A 22,204-nucleotide genomic window follows, 5' to 3' on the forward strand; every position below is an offset into this window, starting at 1 on the left:
TGTTTGTCCAACGTTTGGCTAACTATTCAGAAAGCCTTCATCAGGGAGATAAAATGCGCAAAACAGTGTTCAAACAGCCTTTACAAAGGACCCCAAAGCGATAAGAGCGACATCGCACAACTTAGTTGTTATCTTTCAGCACCTGTCGGTACAGCGCTGGAAACAAAACATCTGTTTTGATGTTCATGGTATCCGCCTACAGGTGGATTAGCCAGAATTTCCGAAATAAACATTTACGGTAGTCACCTTCTTTTGCAATAACAGAGCCCCCATCAAAATTGATATTATGTTGAAGAGCTTGGTTACCTGTAGTCACAGCCCTCATTCCAAGATGAAAACAGACAAAGAGTCAAGCACCATTTGCATTCGAGCTATGAACCCAAGTTTGCTTAACCTAATCTTGAGTCAAATCACATTGAAAAGAATGATAGAATTGAGAGTTATTTCATGTGACTTGGTGAGAAATAGCTGTTAGATCAAACAGGGCATAGCTACCAAAAATGGCAGGAATGGTCAATGCATCTTATAAAATATATTTTCTGATGATCAAAAACTTAAATTCTCATACAGTCGCTTAACCTTTCAGCAGCAAAAGTACCTGCCGGGCACTTGATTGACAAAAAAATGTAGCAAAGCTGGGTTGAACTTTTCAAGTAATGACTCTGTGAAGCCCAAAAGAAATGTCTACTTACATCCCTGATCAGGTAAATTCTAAAATTAGAGCCCTTAAGTTAGGGTTCTCCATTCATGTTGACATGCACACAATAACTGCATGAAATTTACTATCTTCAGAAAAATCTATCATAGAACGAAGGCAAAGATTTCACAGAACATGATTTGTACTGGGGAAAGTTAGTAGGTTAAAATAACTGATGGGGCTCCATCTATGCTCAGCCGAACATCAAGGTTTTCAAGCCTGTGACAAAGCTGTTTCAATAAAAGTCCTGTATGTCCAGTGTTACATATATAGGTTTGCTTTCTGTGCCAAAGTAATCCCACAAGAATTATTAGAATGCCTGAACCAAATTATTAACCTTGAAGACCTGATTGAAATTGAATCTGATGATCGAGGAAAAACAGCACACAAGGACTATTCTTCAACAAACCTCTGATTGTGTACAGCCTCTTCATACAAGATTTTGGCTTACACCGATATTAAGTAACTGTTAGTTTTTACCAGCACACGGGAGTGTAGATAGGGTTTCTCAGTCAAAATGGCCTTGGGACTCCTAGATATGATTTCCGATGCACCGCCTAACTCAGTTGCACCCCTGTAGATCAGCTTGTGAAAACAATTTCCATCATCACATTATTTTTTTTATTAATATTGTGTATGAAGAATAACACTGGCCAACAGCAAATTTTAAAGGATATGTGATAGATTAATTCTTAATGTGTTTTTGGCACTGATTATGGAAATGCCCTTTTTTTCTAGCACATCAGGTTTTTAAAATATTCGCATTTTATTTTTTTCGATGTTTTTCTGTATTATTAATATTGGCACATTGTGCACTGTGACCTTATTCAACTATAATGTGACTCACGCACCATTCTATCTGTTTTTTTACTGATATTTTCCAAAAAACAGTACATGAAAGATCTTTTATTAAGGTTTTTTGTAATTAAGTAGTTAATTTCCATATGTAAAATCACTTCCTGAGCTGAGTATAAATGTTGTTTAAACAAGTTCTCATAAAACTACAGCAAAACAAAAACAAAACGAATAAATGTTTGGTATTGCCAGATTTTAATGTTGTTGCTTATCCTTTTTAAATTTGTGTGACCAAAGACAAGCAATACATCACTTCAGATATAAGTTGGACAATTCTACTTCAGCTGTTAGATTTAGCAAGAATACCTATACACATGCCCCAATGCGAGTTCCACTTCCTCCACATGGAAGTCTTTAATTGCCTTGATAAAGTTTAAGATGTTGGTGAATGAAGTAAATAAGAACAAAACAGAAGTTCAAAACCAATTAGGTTTTCCAGACAGATTTAAACAGCCTTACTATAGATGCATGTTTTTCAAAATAAAAGTCATAACTACTTGTATTAGGATTAAAACACAACAACTTGCTTGATATTGATGTAGTAATAAGACAACATAAATAAAACTTAGACAACCTACAGTAGATGGTCCTTTTTGGTACAACAGCCGTGCTACCAACTGCATCACTAAGAGAATATAAGCCTATAAGGAACTGTAGGTGGCTAATATCACAATTGTTACACCCCTTAAAAAATATTTTTGCTATAGGAATAGAAAAGTGGGGTTCTATGTTTGGCATTCCTGTACAAAAAGTTTTCACCACTAAGATAAGCAAAACGATAGGAATCTTAATGGAACAAACTATTAGTAAAATTCCAAAGGATGCACAATGTAAAAAGGTGGAATTACAAGCTTGACTGGCATTTAGTGACTGTGTGCTAACTTTTGAGAAAATGCAAATTGCATTATTTTCCGGCCGATGTTGATGATCTGCTTAGCTTAGCATTTAGGTGGGTTATGTATGCCACTCAAAATGCATTTTTTGCACACTTAGTTAAACTTATTTCCAGAAAACCTGGGCTCAGTTAGTGATGAGCAAAAACAACATTTTCAGCTATAAAACCCCCCACCAAGGATTTTATAAAGAGGAATAGTTAAAAATTCCATCATAGAAGTACTATTGTGGTGAATCGAGTTAAGTGTTTAAAAAAATTATATGTCAGTCGTTTTTAAGGCCATGTATCACAGCTGTGCGTTGTTTTCAAAATGCTTTTATCGGAACATTTAAAATTGGCGATATCTTAAAAATGTGATGTGCTAGAGAAAAACTAAAGGTATATTCGGAATCAGTGTGAAAAATACATCTAAGATAAAATACTTACATCCTCGTTTTAAAAAAAAGTCAAAATTTGTTGCCCAGTTTAATTAGGCATAAAGTAAACAAATTTGTTATCAAATTTAATTTAGGGTGGGTCAAAATTGTATTAAAATGTTTTATGTCAATTTCTTCCTCCTAATTAATAGTATAATTTATAAACACTTTGATAAAGTTAACTTTTTTGTGATTTGCACGTACACTAGATGGTCATAAACCCTCAAGGTGGTATGCAGTAAGAAAAAGTTGAGAATCTCTGATCTATAGTAACACTACAAAATAGTTTTACTGTCACTTCTGCTGTCACTATAAGCAAATTCTATTGGCTCTGTAAGCCAATTAATTTTATGATTACTTGCTGTTAAATAAACAAAATATGTTGGATTCAATATACTGGACTAGGTATTTGAGATTCACAACATACTGTTATAGAATATATTGGTATCCTACTTTGAACATTCCTAGTTGCTATATAATGATATTACTTACCATGCATTTTTTCAGTTTCGGTTGGCTGAAAACCTGGTTTCATAAGCAAAATATATCCCATTGCTTGATCCAAAGATAATATGTCTTTAGATGTAGTTCTAGCATAAGTTGCACAAAAGATTAAAAAGTTTAAATAGTTATTAAGTAGATCAGAAGGCCTTGAATTCTCTTTGATTAAATGATTGGTATATGGTGAACAGTGAACCATGGGAAACACTGCTTTGCTTTCAAACTTCTGGTCAGATGTAAAATCATTGGCAGCTGATGGCACAGCATTACTTGATGCCACTATTGACACAAGTGATGTTAAGACGTCGTGTAGTAAGTTAGACCTTTGCTGAGCCATATTTTGTATCTCCATCATTGCTGCCACAACAGCATTATTAATACTAGCTGCATGTGCATCAACAACATTTTTTCGAAAAACAGCCTTTACAAAGGACCTGTAAACAATTGGAAAGGATGATGAACCCTGTAAATCAAGGGTAGTTTTCCACATGGAGATTACACAGGAGGAACAAGATTCTTCAATAACATTATCCAAATGATACATTCCAGGAGATAAAATCTACATCATTAATGAAAATTGTTAAAACTTTTTTAATTTATGCAATGGACTAAAGAACTTACAAGATCAAATATAGCAGATCCTGTAGCATACAGATTAGAAAGGTGAGCAACATTGGTTATTGAAATGCAGTCATTCAACATGGTTGTATATAAATAAAGATCTTTTATAGGGTAATGTAGGTTGAAACATGGATTGGTGGAATGTCGAATAATCGACCACCACAAAAACAAAAACTGTTCTTTGAAATATTTTCCTTTAGAGTTTGATTCAAACTTGATGTACATAAACTCTGTATAAAGATGTTTCATATCTTGAAAAAAACCTGCAAGAATTAACAAACTTGAAATATTAACATGCTGGTCAATTAATCAAAAGTGAAAATCCAATCCTCCTGAAGATAGAATTATCAAAAAAATGAGAATATCCCAAACAAATAAACAATACAAAAATAAAAGGTAAATGCAAGCCTACCGAGTCACAACATTTTTTACCTTTCAAGTTTGTTGTTTTATTGTCAACTTCCAAATCTAGTTTACATAACCTACAACAAGACCATTCAAGGATGTAGAGAGAAATTAAAAATTCCTGAATTATAGTGGGTCCGAGCTAAATAAAAAAAAAAGATTAGTTATTTTGGTAAGTAAAACTTTTAAAAATGTTTATCACATGTCTACCTTATTTTTACATCTGCTGATGACTTTCTGAGATGTGTTTATAAGGAAATAAAATAATTTTAAACAGCTACTGTTTATCTTCAACTTAAACTGCAAATGTGAAGATGCCTTTGCAATTTCCAAAAAGTTGTCTATTACATCAGTGAAATACTTTAGGGATTCTATACTATCAAAAATGGTCATCATATTTCTAGTGACATATTCAGTTAAACCTGGCCACACTTCAAGCAAGCTTTTGACTAGATCCTGGTCAGACCAACCTAAAAATATACAATTAAATGCATCATACAACTTTAACCGAATAACAAGCAGAATTTTACTTTGCATTTCTCGAACATTGGAGACGTTAATGATAGAATTGATCAAACTAAAAGAAAAGAATATTTGTTGATGTGTGATGTAGGGATGTGATGCTGCTTTATCCAGAACTTCTCCAATAGGATTTAAAATAGAGTCAAGAAGCACACTTTTGACATTTCCTGCTATGAAAAGTAAGATTATACAACAGAAAATCTTAAATGTCAAGACTACAAACACAAAAAGTTTGTTGTACCACTTTATAGAGTTGAGTTTGATGCAGTAACATTGCTTCATAAAATATAAAAATATATGGTTAAAAGCCTGCTGTTATAAACGATAACTAAAAATCATAATAAAAATGTATCATGTAACTATACAAGAAGGTTACACATCCCCTTACCCAGGTTAAAGACTTTCAGGTATTTACCAGGTAACATTATGTTGCTTTAAACATGTAATAAAAAAATGTACTTATTACTTTCATGTCCCTGTGATGTGAAGTAATTATTGTAGCTACAAACATGATAGTTTGCGAGGTTAAACAAAATATAAGAGGTCATGAAGCTGTGGCTACATAATTACAATAACATTATGTTTTGCCATGTTACGTTTTATAGCAGATGATAAAAAACACGTAGCCTCAAGTTAGGTTAGGGATGTTGTAACACAGTGGTCGGAAAACTTTTTTCGTCGCAGCCCAAAGTACTCTTTTCAGAGCTATTGAAGTCCCACTACGAAAACAGTGGTTGATTCTGGATATTTGGTTTGAGATGGACGCATTAGAATGACGTCACAAAGTTACGTTGTAAAACAATTGTTATTAGAAACACTTCTCAAATCAACTGGTGCGCAAATATAAAGCTAAAATTCAGTTTAATGGCGCGTATAAAACATAAAAAATTGGGTTTATTGGTTTTAAATTAGCAAAAATTTAATTAAAAGGATATGCGACGCATATAAAAGGATTCGAATATTGCTCGAAATAACGGCATTTATATTATAATTTAATAGAAATTGGACTGTACAGTTATGAGTCACACGACGCAAGAAATCATAGAATATCTATTTTGAGCTGAATAGATTAAAGTATAAAACATATAAAAGTAAACACAAAAATCCTTACATTTGACTTCACAAGTAGCGTGGTAGTTCAAGTAATTTAAGAAACATGTTGCTCTCGAACCAACCGGTGTGGTATAATGCAGCTAAAGCAAGCTTATCGCGTAACGCAAAGAAAAATGCGTGCAGTCGGCGAATCGTTTACCATAGACATGAACTTAATGCATAAAAGATTGACACTATAAATCATCCCCACAGTTGAATTGCGGCACTCGTAATCTCGTAAAAAGTTCGCACTAAACACATATAAGGAATAAGTGCATTACATTAGTCTTGTTTTAAAATTTGAATAAATGTTACTCATAATACATAATACAAGCCATATTACAAAGTTGAATAAAAAAATATTCATTAGATATATTGTGGTAAAAATTGCTTTTTGCAGGGGAGTCTAAGTTCACACAGTTAGGCTGTTGACCTCAAGAAAAGGTGAAATATCACACGGTGCCTGAAGGCCGAAAACACTGCCATGCCATAATGTAATACATACTACTAAACGAAGAATATACGCGAAGCGCAAAAATTTTTGCGTTAACATGTAGTTAAATTTGGCAAAAAATATAGTTTGATAGGCACTATCAAAGCCACATTTGGCTCGCAGGCGTAAACCACGCTGAGACAACATCAAAAATCTTAGCCACACTCCAACTTTTAATATACAGCATAATGAATGTAGGGCTATCATGCAGCCCACAACTACATGATAACATTAAACCATTCAAAAGTAACTCGCGGCCCACTAGAAATGGCTCTGCTGCCCACAGTTTGTCGACCACTGGTGTAACATCTTTGCCAAAGGGCTAAAAATGAGAAATTGAATGGTTAAGTTTTTTAAAAGTGGCACAAAATTTCAGAACATCCGATGCATTTTTGTGAATTTCGTGGTAGCGGAATGTGGCCTGCATTGCAAAACAGCAAAGGTACTGTTTTATTTTTTTTGCCTTATTGTATCTGAAATATCTAAATCCTTTCCAAAAGAGTAACAACTTATAAGAATATTTTTTTTTTGTTAAAACTATGAACAATGCAAAATTAATATATAACCAAGAAGCAATATTGTGTATTGTGTCTGAAATTAATTATTTTCATTAACACAGAATATGGAGGCATACGGTTGTATTTTAATCAAAGCATTAAGGTTTATCTTTCAATTACTAATACGCAATGAAACATGAACACACATGTGTGTTTACAACTGAAATCTAGCCCTTCTGAAGCTGCTTTTTGACCAACGATTACGGCTTACATATCATTAGTATACCGAAAGCCATTGCAGACTCTAACCGAATCTGTCGATCAATGATGCAAGCAGGGCAGACTAGAGAAACAACTAGCCTGCATATCTAAGATATGTAAGCCGTAATCGTTGGTCAAAAAGCAGCTTCAGAAGGGCTAGATTTCAGTTGTAAACACACATGTGTGTTCATGTTTCATTGCATATGATATGGTACTGTGAATCCCCTTCAATTGAAGTTGCTTGTACTAACACATTGAGCAAGCATTGGCGTATGGTTGTTTCTCGACTCGTTCCCTTCTGAGCCTGCATAGCTCAGTTGGTAGAGCGACGGTCCCGGCTTGACCGGAGGTCGTGAGTTCGAACCTTACTGCAGGCTAGTTGTTTCTCTAGTCTGCCCTGCTTGCATCATTGATCGACAGATTCGGTTAGAGTCTGCAATGGCTTTCGGTATACTAATGATATGTAAGCCGTAATCGTTGGTCAAAAAGCAGCTTCAGAAGGGCTAGATTTCAGTTGTAAACACACATGTGTGTTCATGTTTCATTGCATATGATATGGTACTGTGAATCCCCTTCAATTGAAGTTGCTTGTACTAACACATTGAGCAAGCATTGGCGTATGGTTGTTTCTCGACTCGTTCCCTTCTGAGCCTGCATAGCTCAGTTGGTAGAGCGACGGTCCCGGCTTGACCGGAGGTCGTGAGTTCGAACCTCACTGCAGGCTAGTTGTTTCTCTAGTCTGCCCTGCTTGCATCATTGATCGACAGATTCGGTTAGAGTCTGCAATGGCTTTCGGTATACTAATTACTAATACGTGTTGTATAATCCTATGTAATTTGCAGAAAATGCACGTTATATTCAATGATTTAAACAAATGATCATGGCAATTCAACATGTAACAATATTTTTTTGTTTTTTAAATGGATCAATCGTTTTTTAAATGGATCAAATCGACATCTATTGATGGGAAATCACTAACAAACGTAAAAGCGTAAAAATAGATGGAGAAATGGAATGCAGTTATGTGCTCAAAACTAACTAACTTTTTTATTGGAAATTTGCACAAGTTAATTAAATAAAAAATAAAATTAAACTACTTGAATAATCCTTGAAACCGACTTATAGATTTATGATCATTACAAACATCCTGAACAAAGTAATCATAATTTAGTTCAAGTCATTCTAGAGTCATAATACCATTAACACTCTAATGGTAAAAGTAATTTGCTATTAGGGATGTTCATAGTAGAATCCCAAGGTATTCTAGAATAATGGGTTTCGAATCTAGAATAACGAATCCAGAATAGCGAATCCTAGTATATTTTTATTAAATTATCTAACCTTGGTTTTGTTTGGGGAAGGGATTAATCTTAATCTACCCCACAGGACAGGGCCAACAATCACAGCAATAAATCGCCCAAACAATTTGCTAACATGTGTACATTATAATAAAAAAATCTCCCATATGTTTAACATTCTTAACAACTGTCATTTGAAGCAGTTCTGTAAACTGTATTATGTCAACTGTCCAGGTTGTTGCCAAAACTTATATTTTTGCCAATAGTGAGTACAATGAAATACTGCACACAGAAGTCTTAAGCAATTCGGTCCTGTTTTTAAAGCATTGTTGGGTTTTAGTGCTTCTTTTTTGACTAACATGATCTGTTATGCAGTCAAATAATGTACTGCAAAGAATACGAAGTTACTATTGACATAACGAATTATTGACAATTACGCTATGCATAACTGCATAACCTCGCTGAATATTGGCCTAAAGTTGACCTTAAGTAACCCTATAGCGCATTTTGTAGACGTCCAGCACATTTTACAACGTAATATTACTTTTGCAACTTAACGCATTTAGGGCAATTGCGAACTCCACACCAGACATTACACGTTAGTCGCTCGCCCAATAATGCTTGATTGACACTTAATTATTAGAAGAACGTTATTGCGAGACGCGGTAATTGGTCGCCCGAAAAAACGCTGACACTGCACTACCAGGTTACATTTAAAGCAAGCACTATAAATTGGTCGTTGCAGCGACAGGCCAACTTACCACACGCGTTTGTACAATTAGGCGCAACAATTGGCGGTAAAACATTAAATTATATCGGTTCCAATTACCCGAAATAAACGGCAGAATTGGATTCAAATCCCATCTGGATTCGAATCCAAGGATTCGATATTCTACTTCGAACATCCCTATTTGCTATAAAAACAAGAATTGTCCACTATTACTGAATGCAGTAAGCAAATATATAATAATAAAAAACTGATTTTAAAAATAAAAAGAGATAAAAATGGGCAGTTAAAGAAAGTGATCTTGTTAACATTAAATATAAACCATATAAATCAAAAACAGCTCCTCTGGTAATTGGAATTGTTAACCAACGTTTTGGCAACCTATACAAGCCGCCTTTGTCAGGGTGAATGACACTGAACGCTCGTACAACAAATGGAAAGCAAAAAAAGGAAAAAAGCAGAAATAAACGCGAGCAACGAAACGATAAGAAAATAATTAGCGACTGCCTCTAGTCCTTCAGCAGGTGCTCTAATGGAAACAAATATCTAATGGAAAAACAATGGTATATTTAAAAAAATTCAACATTAAATAAACCATATTCACATAGAAAGTGATCTTAAAATGTTGTGGGTAGGTTTCTAATTCACTTTAATTAGTCTTTATAAACCTTTAATATATAATGAGCTTTTGTTATATGATATCCACAGTGAAAAATCCCCCCCGAGAAATACTATTAAACAAATCAAATGAAATAACTATTTCCTACTCAACAAGACCATTTCAATCGTTCATCAAAATATTAAATGTGTAGCACTTTTTATTATGTACGATACGTTTAGTCAATTTATTGGCGTAGTTTGGCAAAAGTATATCATAAGCGACTAAACGAATTGGTTGGCCTTCAGTTGAATTTGAACAGAAATTATTACGGACAAATAAATCGAGCTTTGGTAGGTACAAAAAATTTATTTTATTTTGTTAGGTACAAACAATTTTTTTTTTTTTTTGGTAGGTACAAACAAAATTTTTTTATTAACCAACAAATAATTTTTATTTTGCGGGACTTGCCAGTGTCAATCACCACTCGCATTGCCTAGCGGGCGAAGGCGAAATAGTAACCTTGATTCACCAACCTTCAGTCATTTTATTTAGTTTTTCAATTTAGTTATACTTACAATTCCTTCAAACAGCAATGTTTTGAATTTTAAACATTTGTGAATTTGGCAACCCGAGAACCACTGTTCTAGTATAATCTGTTTTTCTACTTTGAACAGCCCTTACCATCACTAAATCAATTTACTACAAATGAACTTGAACGGCATGGCAGGGAAAAAAACTGATAAAATACTAAAACTTACATAGAACACTATTTACCTTATTGTATGTTTATTTAGGTCATTATTTTCTGCTGAATATACATACCTTCGCTTAAAGCCATTCCATCAGAATATAAAAACAGTAAAGTTGCAACTGAATGTGTTTGGTTTTCCACGTCTGCATGGTTTAAGATGGGCTGATGTTTATCAAATAACAAAAGTTCTTTGAAAAGTAAACAAACATTTTGAACAGAAAACTGTTGCCCTGCCATAGAATCAAGGTTTTCAACAAACCATAGGCAAATCTAAATATAAAAGTCAAATAATATTTATTTGAAATTAATTGTATAACACATGGGTTCCTAATCAAAGTGAAATTTACCCTTCGAAGGTAAACTTGACTTACTGCAGAGGAAAATTTTGCAAGATAATTTTTAAGCTTTTCTCTGTTTAAACGATTTTGTTTGGGCTATTGGCAATATTAACAAAGAACAAGTTAGCAATATGTTTTATTCAGTTAGAAATACAGTATATGTTACACTTATAAAGAATGTACCATAACCAATTAGAATTGTGGATGCCACGAACTTCAAAGCTCATATTAGGTTTGGTTGAAGGAATTTTACATAACTTACTTTGATGTCATTTTTTAAGTTTTCATACAATTCTGTCATACAATTTATTTTAATAATTCAACTCAAACTTGACTAAAAATATCTTTGTGGAACTGAGCATAAGTTAGAGAACATAATTAAAATTGTAAAAATATATTTAAGCAAGTAATTTAGTTTTACCTAAGTTATTGTAAACAAATTATTTCAGGGTAAAAATGTTTGTTAATCACTACTTTATTGTTAAGTAACTTTATATTTTCTCAATCATTTAAAATAAATACTTTGTATATTAGTTGAAGAGAACTGGCCTAAACTTTAGAACAAATTTTAAACATGGGTAAATTGCAAATTGATTGAGTGGTTTAAAGAAAGTTGCTTCAACTCCGGGTCCATTAAGTTACATTTGCCACATTAAACAGTTTAGGTTTCAAAGGAGCAGTTTACAATGCTTTAGTATTAAGCTGATAGAAAAACAAGAATATAATCTTGTCACCTTTTTGTTATTTACAGTCTGACGAAGAACAAAACCAAACAATTCTGAATCGGCCAACCTAACTCTTACTAGCGTGCTAGACTTATACCCCATTTAAACCCCCCCACTTTTTACTATTTTGTCAACCGATACCCTATACCGATTTTTTTATATACCTCGCAAATGTTCAAAAACTGAATTAATTGAAAATAAAATCCAAATAATGTTTGAGTTTATATACTTTTATTAATTATTAAAATATTATTTTGCATATTAACTTGTCATGATGGTAAAACCCAATATTTTCATAAAAAAATGGTTAAGTTGGTTGTTCTAAAGGAAAAATGTTATCATATTTTTGCAATGAAATATCTGCCTACAGTTACCGCTACCGATATATCGGTAGAAGCTAAATATTGGCCAATATTATCGGGCTATCTCTAATGATTCTAATAACTTACTTTAAGTGATAGTTACGATATTTTATTGATTGATTATTTTTTTATTACAACCAGCCTGCATTGGCTGGATTTTACTCTTTGATTACTCAAGGTTATTTCAATCACAAGTGTTTTGATTTTTGATGGTAAGCCTCTATAACAACCAAAAAAAAAAAAAAAAAAAAAAAACAATATGTATTATGCTTACACCTATTGACTAGACTGAAAAATGATGGTCACAACAATGCTGATTCCATCCTTGTTACATTACTGTAGAGAAATGCTCTTACATTACAAAAGAGACTTACCACATTCCAAACTTTACTCTTTCTTTGCAGAATAGTTTGCTTTATCAAACCAGATAAAAAGTTGAGAATCTTATACAACTTTATTGTTTTTACATCAGCAAATTGAACAAACGAATGAAGAAAGATATTTTGAATTGTTAATTTGAGCGTCTTCTTGTATGTTTTGACAGTATGTGTTAACAAATATCTAATGGAAAAACAATGATATAAAATTCAAAAAAAGTACATTATTGTACTACTAACAGATAATTAACTTGTATACAGGCTAATTAATGTTTAGAACACCATATGAAATGTTGTATCATAGTCAAATTGGCCGATGCAAACAGTTTTTATGTGGCCCAAAAAAAAAAATTTTTTTTGGACACATGTTGTTTTTATCCGAATTATTATGTGGCCCGAAAAAAAAATGACATAAAAATCTGAAAATTTCACAAATGTTAGAGAACCATTTAAAGCTGATGTTAAAATAAACATTTTACCTCTTGAAAATAGGGGAGTATTTTAGGGGGGCAAAATTAAAATTCGGCCATTTTTGTGTTTAGAGGTGTCTAAAAAACTAAAGAAAACATTGTTAAATAGTTTTCAATTATAAAGACAAATTATAGGTTGCTTCACAGCAAAATTTTGACCTTCAACTCAAAATAATTAACCCATGGGTAGGGATGTTCAAAGTAGAATCCCAAGGTATTCTAGAATAATAGGTTTCGAATCTAGAATAACGAATCCAGAATAGCGAATCCTAGTATATTTTTATTGAATTATTTAACCTCGATTTTGTTTGGGGAAGGGATTAATCTTAATTTACCCTACAGGGCCCAGAATCACAGCAGTAAATCGCCCAAACAATTTTTTAACATGTGTACATTATGATAAAAAAACTCTCTCATATGTTTAACATTGTTAACAAAGTTCTGTCATCTGAAGCCGTTCTGTAAACTGTAATATGTCAACTGTCCAGGTTGTGTCCAAAACTTATATTTTTGCCAAAAGTGAGAAAATGCAACACTGCACATAGAAGTCTTAAGCAATTCGGTCCTGATTTTGAAAGCATTATTGCTGCTTTTTTGACTAACATGATCTGTTATGCAGTAAAATGATGTACTGCAAAGAATACAAAGTTATTATTGACATAACGAATTCTTGACAATTACGTTGTGCATAACTGCATAACTTCCCTGAATATTGGCCTAAAGTTGACCTTAAGTAACCCCATAGCGCATTTTGTGGACGGCCAGCACGTTTTGCAACGCTATGGTGCTTTTGCAACTTAACGCATCTAGGGAAATTGCGAACTCCACACCAGACATTACACGTTAGCCGCTCGCCCAATAACGCTTGATTGACACTTAATTATTAGACGAAAGTTATCGCGAGACGCGGTAATTGGTCGCCCGAAAAAACGCTGACAGTGCACTACGAGGTTACATTTAAAGCAAGCACTGTAAATTGGTCGCCGCGGCGACAGGCCAACTTACCACACGCGTTTGTACAATTAGGCGCAACAATCGGCGGTAAAACATTAAATTATATCGGTTCCAATTACCCGAAATAAATGGCAGAATTGGATTCGAATCCCATCTGGATTCGAATCCAAGGATTCGATATTCTACTTTGAGTATCCCTACCCATGGGGGAAAATAATTAACCAAAAATATAGAAATTAAAGTGATTTTTTGATGGAAAAAAAATTGCAAACAAAGTGGTGTACACTGCCTGGCAGATTTTTTATTTAGACTTGCGGCGGTAAAATATGTTGTTTTGTAAGAGCAATAAGTTAATTCACTAAGACGAGACACTTTGCACAATGAATGTTGCACGCGCTGGACAAAAAAAGCACAGCAGGGAGCCAGCCGCTTCGCGGCCAGAATAAGGCAAGCGATATGAACAAATTCTGTATTGAATATGAACAAATTCTGTATTGAAGGTTTTCTGCCGCTAGATTAGAGTAGATAGCTGTAAAGAACTAAATCGAACACATCACACTATTGATTTTTGTCCCCAATTAGAGGCGTATAGGGGTGCAAGAAAAAATGTCAAATATTTTTCAATTATAAAGACAAGTTATAGGTTTGCTTCGCAGCCAAATTTATATTAAGACCACTGGCAATCAATCTTGTAAAAGTGCACCACGTCCAACCTATAACACGCAACTTCGGGCCACATCCGCTTTTGCCTGCTAAAGCACCGAAACTGGAAGCAGAACATTGGGAGTATATGGACACTGACAAATAAGACCCGTTGAAAGAATATAGAATAACCAAGGAATAACACCCTGGTAAAGTATAGTGGAACTGCGCTATACCCCCCCTGGTATAATATAGTAGAACTGCGCTGTAACCCCCTAGCAAAATATACAAAAACCGCACACCCTGTCTAGTTTAAATTTGTTTTTATGCTTCTACTAACTGAAAAACTATACCCTAAAAGGAACATTCCCATGCAAAACACCATCCTTCAAGCAATTTAATCTGTCCTACAAACAACTTTTCTAAAATCTATTTTTTGCCCCAATAAGACCTTTTAACTTTTTTTTGAGCAGGGATGCAGAGTCGGACAAAGCACTCAACAGAGTCGGTTTGTTGTGACGTATGCACATTACCAAAATGGGTATGCACATTACCAAATTTTGAAACAGATATGGCCGCCACTGTAAATTGTACAGGGGAATAGAATATGGTGAAACCTTGTATTGTGAGTGGATGAGTTATATGACACCCCTATAAGTGGATTGCTGAATATCCACTGTGTTTAGTTACGTAAATTGACAGAATACAGGCTGTAAAGTTGATTCAGGACTCGACGAATTGCACATTTGGCGGGAGTCAGACTCCTGGTTTATTTTTTTTGCTGGAGTCAGATTTGGTAACTTTAAACAGACTCAAACAAAGGGTGCCATGGCAGTCTCTAAAATAAAAGAATGGCAAACTAAATTTACATAAATCTATTTTTGGCAATTCAACAAATATAAGCCATCTTAATTTGATCAAAAAGTTTGAGTGCACCAAGTCACCCACCCTATTAAAATATATTATAAAGTTCCTATTCAACTTGAACCCCACATAAAATAAATTCAAAGAATTAAAAAAAAACATAGGATATTTTAAAGACTTTTTGATTGTCAAATCAATTTAAAGACCATTGACAACCCTGAACACCATCTTTCTCTGGCTTACACAAATGATGGGTAATATGCAGTTTTGACAAACTATGCTTTCAAAAATCATTGTAATAGCCAAACATTCTATTTAATTTTGTTTAAAAGCAATATTATATCACAGTGGGTAAACCAGGTTAATACAAGCTGTAAAAAACATAATGCTTTTCTAAAAATGTTCAAAACCCACCAAGACTGAAAACAAAAACACTTCGTAACTAACAGCAAAAACTGTTCAGAATCATGGTTTGCATAAAAACGCATTCCAATGTGTCTTGTTTTAAAAATTCTACAGCTTGTCTATTTGTTAATAAAATGGAATTGTTCTATATTCCCTGTTTGATAATAACAAATTACATGCATTTTTTATTCTTACATTGGCAAATAGTTTAAACCGTCCTTAAAAGACATTTCAATTAGCGTTTCTCTCCGGGAATGTTTCGACGGGAAATTCCAGGGATTTCTTGCGAATGAATTAACTATCCCTATTCCCTGGTATTCGGCAACATAGCAAAACTTTAAAAAAACTAATAGTTTTGACTGATATAAAGAAAAAAAATTTACCAAACCTATTATAGTTGTTGCCGGAGTTGCTTTATTTGCGCTTACCAGCAGAAAAACTTAATTAAATTAACTAAAAAAAAAATGCGCCCTGCATGCGCTTTTTATAAACAAAATCAAAAAAGGGCGAAGCTTTTAATACGAGAAGGTCTTGTAAGATTGCAGAAGCAATACAACCGAACATAAATGAGCTTAATTAAATGTTTGGAGCTAATATAAAATAATTTTAAACAGTATAATGACGTAATTAGGTATAATTTTTTCATCGGGATTCCCAGGATTCCTGGGAATGAAAAAGACCGGGAAAAAGAGGAACCCTAATTTCAATTCTAAAAAGTTGGAATTGTCTAATTCTACACTGATCTACCTTTTCTTTTCAGTTTTTATAAGCATATACCTAGTACGGCAGAACGACTTGGCGACTATGTCACCTGACGAATCAGCCAGAAAACTGAATAAATTGGTGCTTAAAAAATTATTCATTGAAATTTTTTAAGGATCTATTGCACTAAAAAGCTTGTGGTTGTTTCACACATTCAATCTCATATACTTTTGAAATCACGAATGTGTAGGAACAATCATCACTACAATCGGTAGGAATTGATTTTGTTGTGCCATTCTGAAGGTGGTCCAATTAAGAAGTCTAGCAAGAACATCCAAACTGAGGGAGGTACAATTTTTTTGCTTTTTATAGGTGACAAAAATAATTCTTCAAGGCCGATTATTTAACTTTTGATGTTGGGAGATATTGGGCCTTAAATTTGGAAACAAAAATCGTAAAAGAAGTGTGGTGTAATCGTATAAGCGCGTGGGTAAAAAGCAGAAGCATAGCGTGGGGGGTGTCTAGGAGTCTAGACACCCCCTTTTAAATCTCACTAAACAACTAAAACTGTGATTGCTGCGATGTTAGATCGGACACATCGCACCTGGCATTAAAAACACAATAATACTTATCACACCATAGCCCAATCACCGCTTGTTACCGTTGTTTCATTTAGCAGTTCGCCTGTCACCGACTTAAGTAATCTCGTATTTTAGCTGATTTAGCACACTGCTCAGCGCAGATGTTGCGCTAATCGTGGCATAATAACACCCAGGAAAAACTATATTTGTTTAGTATTGCAGTTAGTGAAAAGCATGCTTTGTAATTTAGAGTAGTCTCGTAGTCTTTTGAGTTTTCGCCTGAAGTTGATGATTGCACACTAAGCAGTTTTGCAGCTGGCGCCTGGCATGAGTATCAACGACGCACGTGTTTGCTTTTGCTGAACATTAATTTTTCTGATTATTTTTTTTTAAGACGCCATTACTCAATACCATCAAATTTTCATTTTCTAGATACGCCTTTGCTGATTATGTGATACCCCCTTTAAAACAGTCATGCTACATGCCTGGTAAAAAGGCATATCTGCTTTGGCTTGTAGAAACGAGTCAAGGAAAAGTACAAGTTAGTATGTTCCATAAAACTAACTAACCAATAAACATTGTAATGTGTAATATTACAAGAATTAGCCTGGCAAACAACCCTATTTATAATGCCCAAATCACCTTTGAAAATAAGGCCATGGAAAAAAAACGCAACCCCATAATTATAGTTAATATCATTATGAGCCGGTGTGATTTCTTATTGTATTATATAGGAAGTATAGCACATTAGTTGAGCACCTCTGAGCTACAGAGCATATAAATCTAAATAAATGTTGCATTGCCCTATTTAACAATAATAATAAATAGTTTTGTCTCTTACTCTTTTCAATTATGCCTATCAAACAAAAATAAATGGCTTGCCCTACCTCACAGTGTGAAGTTCATTTACACCCCAGCAAGGAAATGGTGTTACATTGGCAATTGCATTTGAAACATACAGAAGTGATACAGGACTCCAAGAGGAATGATGTATAGTTGTCAACATAAGTTGCATCAGAGTTTCCTTGATTGGACTGAAACTAATTGATGCTTTCACAAACTTAAGTAACAAATTTGGTACATTCATAGGATTGCTAAAAAAAATTATATTATAGTATTAACGGAAACAAACATATATACTATGTGTATATTCTGTGATTAAGCCCTTCGGGATTCATGCTGACCAACGATAATGGCACACATAATAAAATACCTGGTTTATAAGCTTTAAATCAAATTTAAACAGCCTGAAGAATTCCTTAAAACAGGGTGATGAACATACATACCTAGATTCAGGAAAATGATAATACAGTTGTTCATTTTGCAAGGTTGGTAGTAATCCCTGACAAAGAAACGTTGCAAAAGTATTTTCGTTTACAAATGGACATATTTGAATATCAAGTTGACAACAAAAGATTACAGCTTCCTTTTGAACTTGTCTAAATAAAAAAAAATATTAATATGTAAAATATTTACATAAGCAGATCATCACTACTTATAAGTGTTTATTTAATCTTGCATTATGTGTCTATTTTTTACAATAGAATGCAAGACTAATCAAATATTATGCAAAAACAATGACCAGCTGGACACAAGTCTTAATAAAAAAAATGTCTTTACGGAAAGCTTACAGCCATATAAATATATGTTACATTATGGTGATAAAACCAAAGTAACCAAGATAATTTTTTTAAATTAACTAACAGTAAAAATGAAACCCAACAAAACTGAAACACCTAAACATAGAATGCTTATTTAGCTGGGATCTGCCATTTTTAAGAAAATAGCAAAATACCTATGGTTTTTAGATTTAACTGATAGCTAAGTGTTGTTTAGGGCCGTGGTCGGCAAACGCCGGTCCGCGTACAGGTACCGGTCCGCAAGGAGTTGGTTACCGGTCCGTAGCAAACTTTTGTTGAAAAACAAACTTAAATATCCTTATTTTAAGAAGGTGGTAAGAATATAGGAATTGGTAATTATGTTATACCAGTGTAATTTAAGAAAAATACGTAAAGGCCTATAAAAGTTTTATTGAAATGAGCCGCGGGCTGGGTTAAACTAAATTGTTTGGCTGGCCGGATGCCGCTCGCGGGTTTCAGTAAGTTCAATAATTCTTAGATGGGAGCATCTCTTTAAGGCAAAACAAGCATAAAGTTCGCATTGAAAGTTGTAATAAATTTCCTTTCCTGAACATTTGTTGATTTTCAAGGCCGGTCCGCGACAAAATTTTAATTTTAAACCGGTCCGCAGTGCAAAAAAGGTTGCCGACCCCTGGTTTAGGGGACGGCATTATTGTCAACAAACATTCTAGTACACAAACATGTCACCCGATCCGTTGGAAATTAGGGCATTGCTAAGCTAAAAGGTCTACGACAATTAGGGCATCTAATGGCAGAAAAGTCTGACTTTTAGATCACCTTTAGGTAAACTCCCAGCGTACATAAATTGAAACAATATGATAAATTCACAAAAGATAACAAAAAGTGTGAGACAGAATTAATAACACTTGACCCACCCTAACCCAAATAATTGGCATTAATGTAATTTAATTATATGAACGCTAAGTAAAAAACCTAAACTCCGGTGGTAGGCAGAAAATAATTTCTTTTCCAGGGTATATAGGATTGTTATGCTAAAAATCAGTGTATTGGGACTTGAGCGTTTATGTAATTAGTAAATTAATATACATTATTTGGGTTATGGTGCTGATTAGCCTTTGGGTTAGGGTGGGTCAAGTATTATTAAACTTAATCTTCTTATGCAGATTTGTTAAGTCAAATTAGTGCATTGTCCAAGACCATTTCTGACGGATCAGGTGAAATATTGAGATAGGTTTAAACAAATAAAAGTGAAGTCTATTGTAAGTAATGATGAAGTATATTTTCTTTAGTATAAAGCTGTGGTTACTGCATAATTGACTAGGCATATAAAATCCCAAAAATAAATATATACTTGTTAGCATGACTAAACATTCTCATCATCAGAACTAGCAACCAGGAATATGGAACTTGAAAAACATCCTTTTTATCCTTTGTATTTGTACAGAATATGCTTTTTAGCTTCACCAATGCAGGTTTAATAAAATGACTCTGATTTTCTTCCAGTGTTTCACAAATAGATATATAGCTTTTCCAATTCAAGAAGCAAGAAACCGACTTGAATGCAAACTCCATTTGCCTGACTTGAGAATGCTTGTGATGAACAGTCAATGTTTCACTGGCAGAGTAGCAAGATATGAAAAGGGAATGATTTTTTGCAAATCCCACCAGGCTCTTTAAAAGTTTGACTGTATTTTTTCTTGTAATGGTTTCAGTATTATATATTCCACCCTGTATAGTACACCATGTAAAATTATTGTTAAGAATGTGGTTAACAACAGCAAGAAGATCTGGCCTTTCTTGTAGAACTGATCCAATCAAACCATCAGAAATTGTGTTGAACATCATTTGCAAGGTATTCACTAGGTTAAATATAACCTTTGTCAACAAAGAGTGTTTATGTGACAAAGTTTTCTCATTCAACATGCTGTCAGTTAAAAACTTATAGGTTTTACATAATTGCTGAAAGATGTGTACTAGCTGTTCTTTGATAAAAACATCATGTTTACCAATAGCGATTAGCAGCGTTATTGCAGTGGAAAGCAACATCTCCAATCTTTTTTGAGTTTGTGCATAAACAGTTTCTGTTTGGATAATAATAATATCAGTAATTGTTGGAATAAGACTCATCACTTTTTTTGCTGGAAGAACTTTCAGTAAATTCTCAAGAAGAACACAGGTGGTAAAATTACTTGGGACATCTTGAATTTGATTAGGTATCTTAAGTTTTAAGTCACTGAAGAAGGATTGATAAAAATCCACTATATTAGAGCAAATGCTTTTGGTATTTGATAGTTGTAAACAATTTTCAAAAATAGATATGACAGGTTCCAAAGAATCAAGATGAAGTTTGTGTAAAGAATTAAGAAGCATGTTAAGCAGTGATGATAATTTTTCTTGTGTAAGGTGATTTTCCCTTGACTTTAAAAGTAATAATAAAGAATTTAAAAACTTTAGTTTTTTGTTAAAGGCAAAGGCAGATTTGGGATCAAATTGTTCATTCTCACAACTGAGTAAAAGATCGTTGCACACACTGCAAATTACTTTGTTGACATCGATTCCAAACGAATTTGTTAGTAAATGCAAATCATCAACCTCTATTGAAGTCATTGTTATTTATTCACAAATTTTCTGTATCAAATTGCCTGTGTAGAAAAAAATTTTGATATATTATTTGAAGAAAATTAGTAAAGACTGCAATTCCATTTTTCTATACCTTCCACTACAAAAGTGCAACCACCGTTATATCTAAACCAGTGATTCCCAAACTTTTTTTCTCGCGTATCATTTCAAGATTTTGTACAGTGTTCATGTACCACCTAAATTAGGCCTACATCTGACTAGAATATCTTAAACTATAACTATTTTAGCATAAAGATAAGAAGAAGACATAACATCCAAAAATAAAACAAAACACAGTAAATAGTTTTAATGCGATTTGTTATCAATAATTGTTATCAATAGCTACAAACCCGTACTTTAGTAAGCCTGACGGTACTTTCGTTTAGACATGTTCGTGAATTTTTAATAAAATTTAGTTCTCTCATTATTCCCTATTTTAAAAGAAATTACAGGAATTCAAAGATAAAAAACCCTAAAATCTTGGTTCAAATATCATGTCAAGTACCTCCATCAAACGTATCCTAAATGTTGGGCGATATATCACTAGTGAATAAATGACCATTCTTTAGCGCAAAATTTTTTCAAATAAATAAAAGGAATACAGCACATATGCGCTATAGAACGTAAAAATAACAAAAAGGAGGTAACCATGTCATGTTTAAATATCATTTCGAGTACATTAATGGATGTAAAACTTTATATTCCCAATAAACTTTATATCCCCCTGTAACAGGAATGATAAGTTGAAGTTTTGGTGCAAAATACATTAAAGAACGGGTCAAATGTAGCACAGGTACCTTACAATAAATGCAGATTGAGGTCACACTGACCGCTCAAGGTAAAAAACATTTGTAATTAGAAAAAGTTATTAGAATGTAACTATAGGAATGATAAATTTCAAATCTTAAAAGTGAAGGACAGCTTTATTTCTG

At 33.5% G+C, this 22,204-nt stretch overlaps 1 protein-coding gene and 1 non-coding gene across 3 annotated transcripts in view; one reads left to right on the top strand and one right to left on the bottom strand.

Moving 5' to 3' along the window:
- LOC146168279 (tRNA (guanosine(18)-2'-O)-methyltransferase TARBP1-like) overlaps positions 1 to 21,339 on the bottom strand; it is a 34,496-nt gene extending 13,157 nt beyond the window's left edge. Inside the window, exons 1-10 of one of the 2 annotated variants that reach the window (XM_083380779.1) lie at positions 20,005 to 21,339; positions 18,339 to 18,491; positions 17,940 to 18,146; positions 12,432 to 12,618; positions 10,704 to 10,902; positions 4,921 to 5,079; positions 4,601 to 4,860; positions 4,418 to 4,532; positions 3,986 to 4,248; positions 3,356 to 3,923 (exon numbers count right to left, since the gene is read on the bottom strand). In XM_083380779.1, coding sequence (XP_083236905.1) covers positions 3,356 to 3,923; positions 3,986 to 4,248; positions 4,418 to 4,532; positions 4,601 to 4,860; positions 4,921 to 5,079; positions 10,704 to 10,902; positions 12,432 to 12,618; positions 17,940 to 18,146; positions 18,339 to 18,491; positions 20,005 to 21,260 — 3,367 coding nt within the window. In that variant the 5' untranslated portion in view covers positions 21,261 to 21,339. Of the gene's footprint in view, positions 1 to 3,355; positions 3,924 to 3,985; positions 4,249 to 4,417; positions 4,533 to 4,600; positions 4,861 to 4,920; positions 5,083 to 10,703; positions 10,903 to 12,431; positions 12,619 to 17,939; positions 18,147 to 18,338; positions 18,492 to 20,004 lie in introns of both variants that reach the window. The other variant, XM_083380774.1, reaches the window with a different exon arrangement.
- Trnaa-ggc (transfer RNA alanine (anticodon GGC)) lies at positions 7,905 to 7,979 on the top strand. Its single transcript has one exon. It is a non-coding gene; the product is annotated as a tRNA-Ala (tRNA).
- Positions 21,340 to 22,204: the final 865 nt, after the last annotated feature.

Source organism: Ascidiella aspersa, chromosome 1 (assembly GCF_963924565.1).
Source record: "Ascidiella aspersa chromosome 1, kaAscAspe10.2, whole genome shotgun sequence".
Classification (NCBI taxonomy): domain Eukaryota; kingdom Metazoa; phylum Chordata; class Ascidiacea; order Phlebobranchia; family Ascidiidae; genus Ascidiella; species Ascidiella aspersa.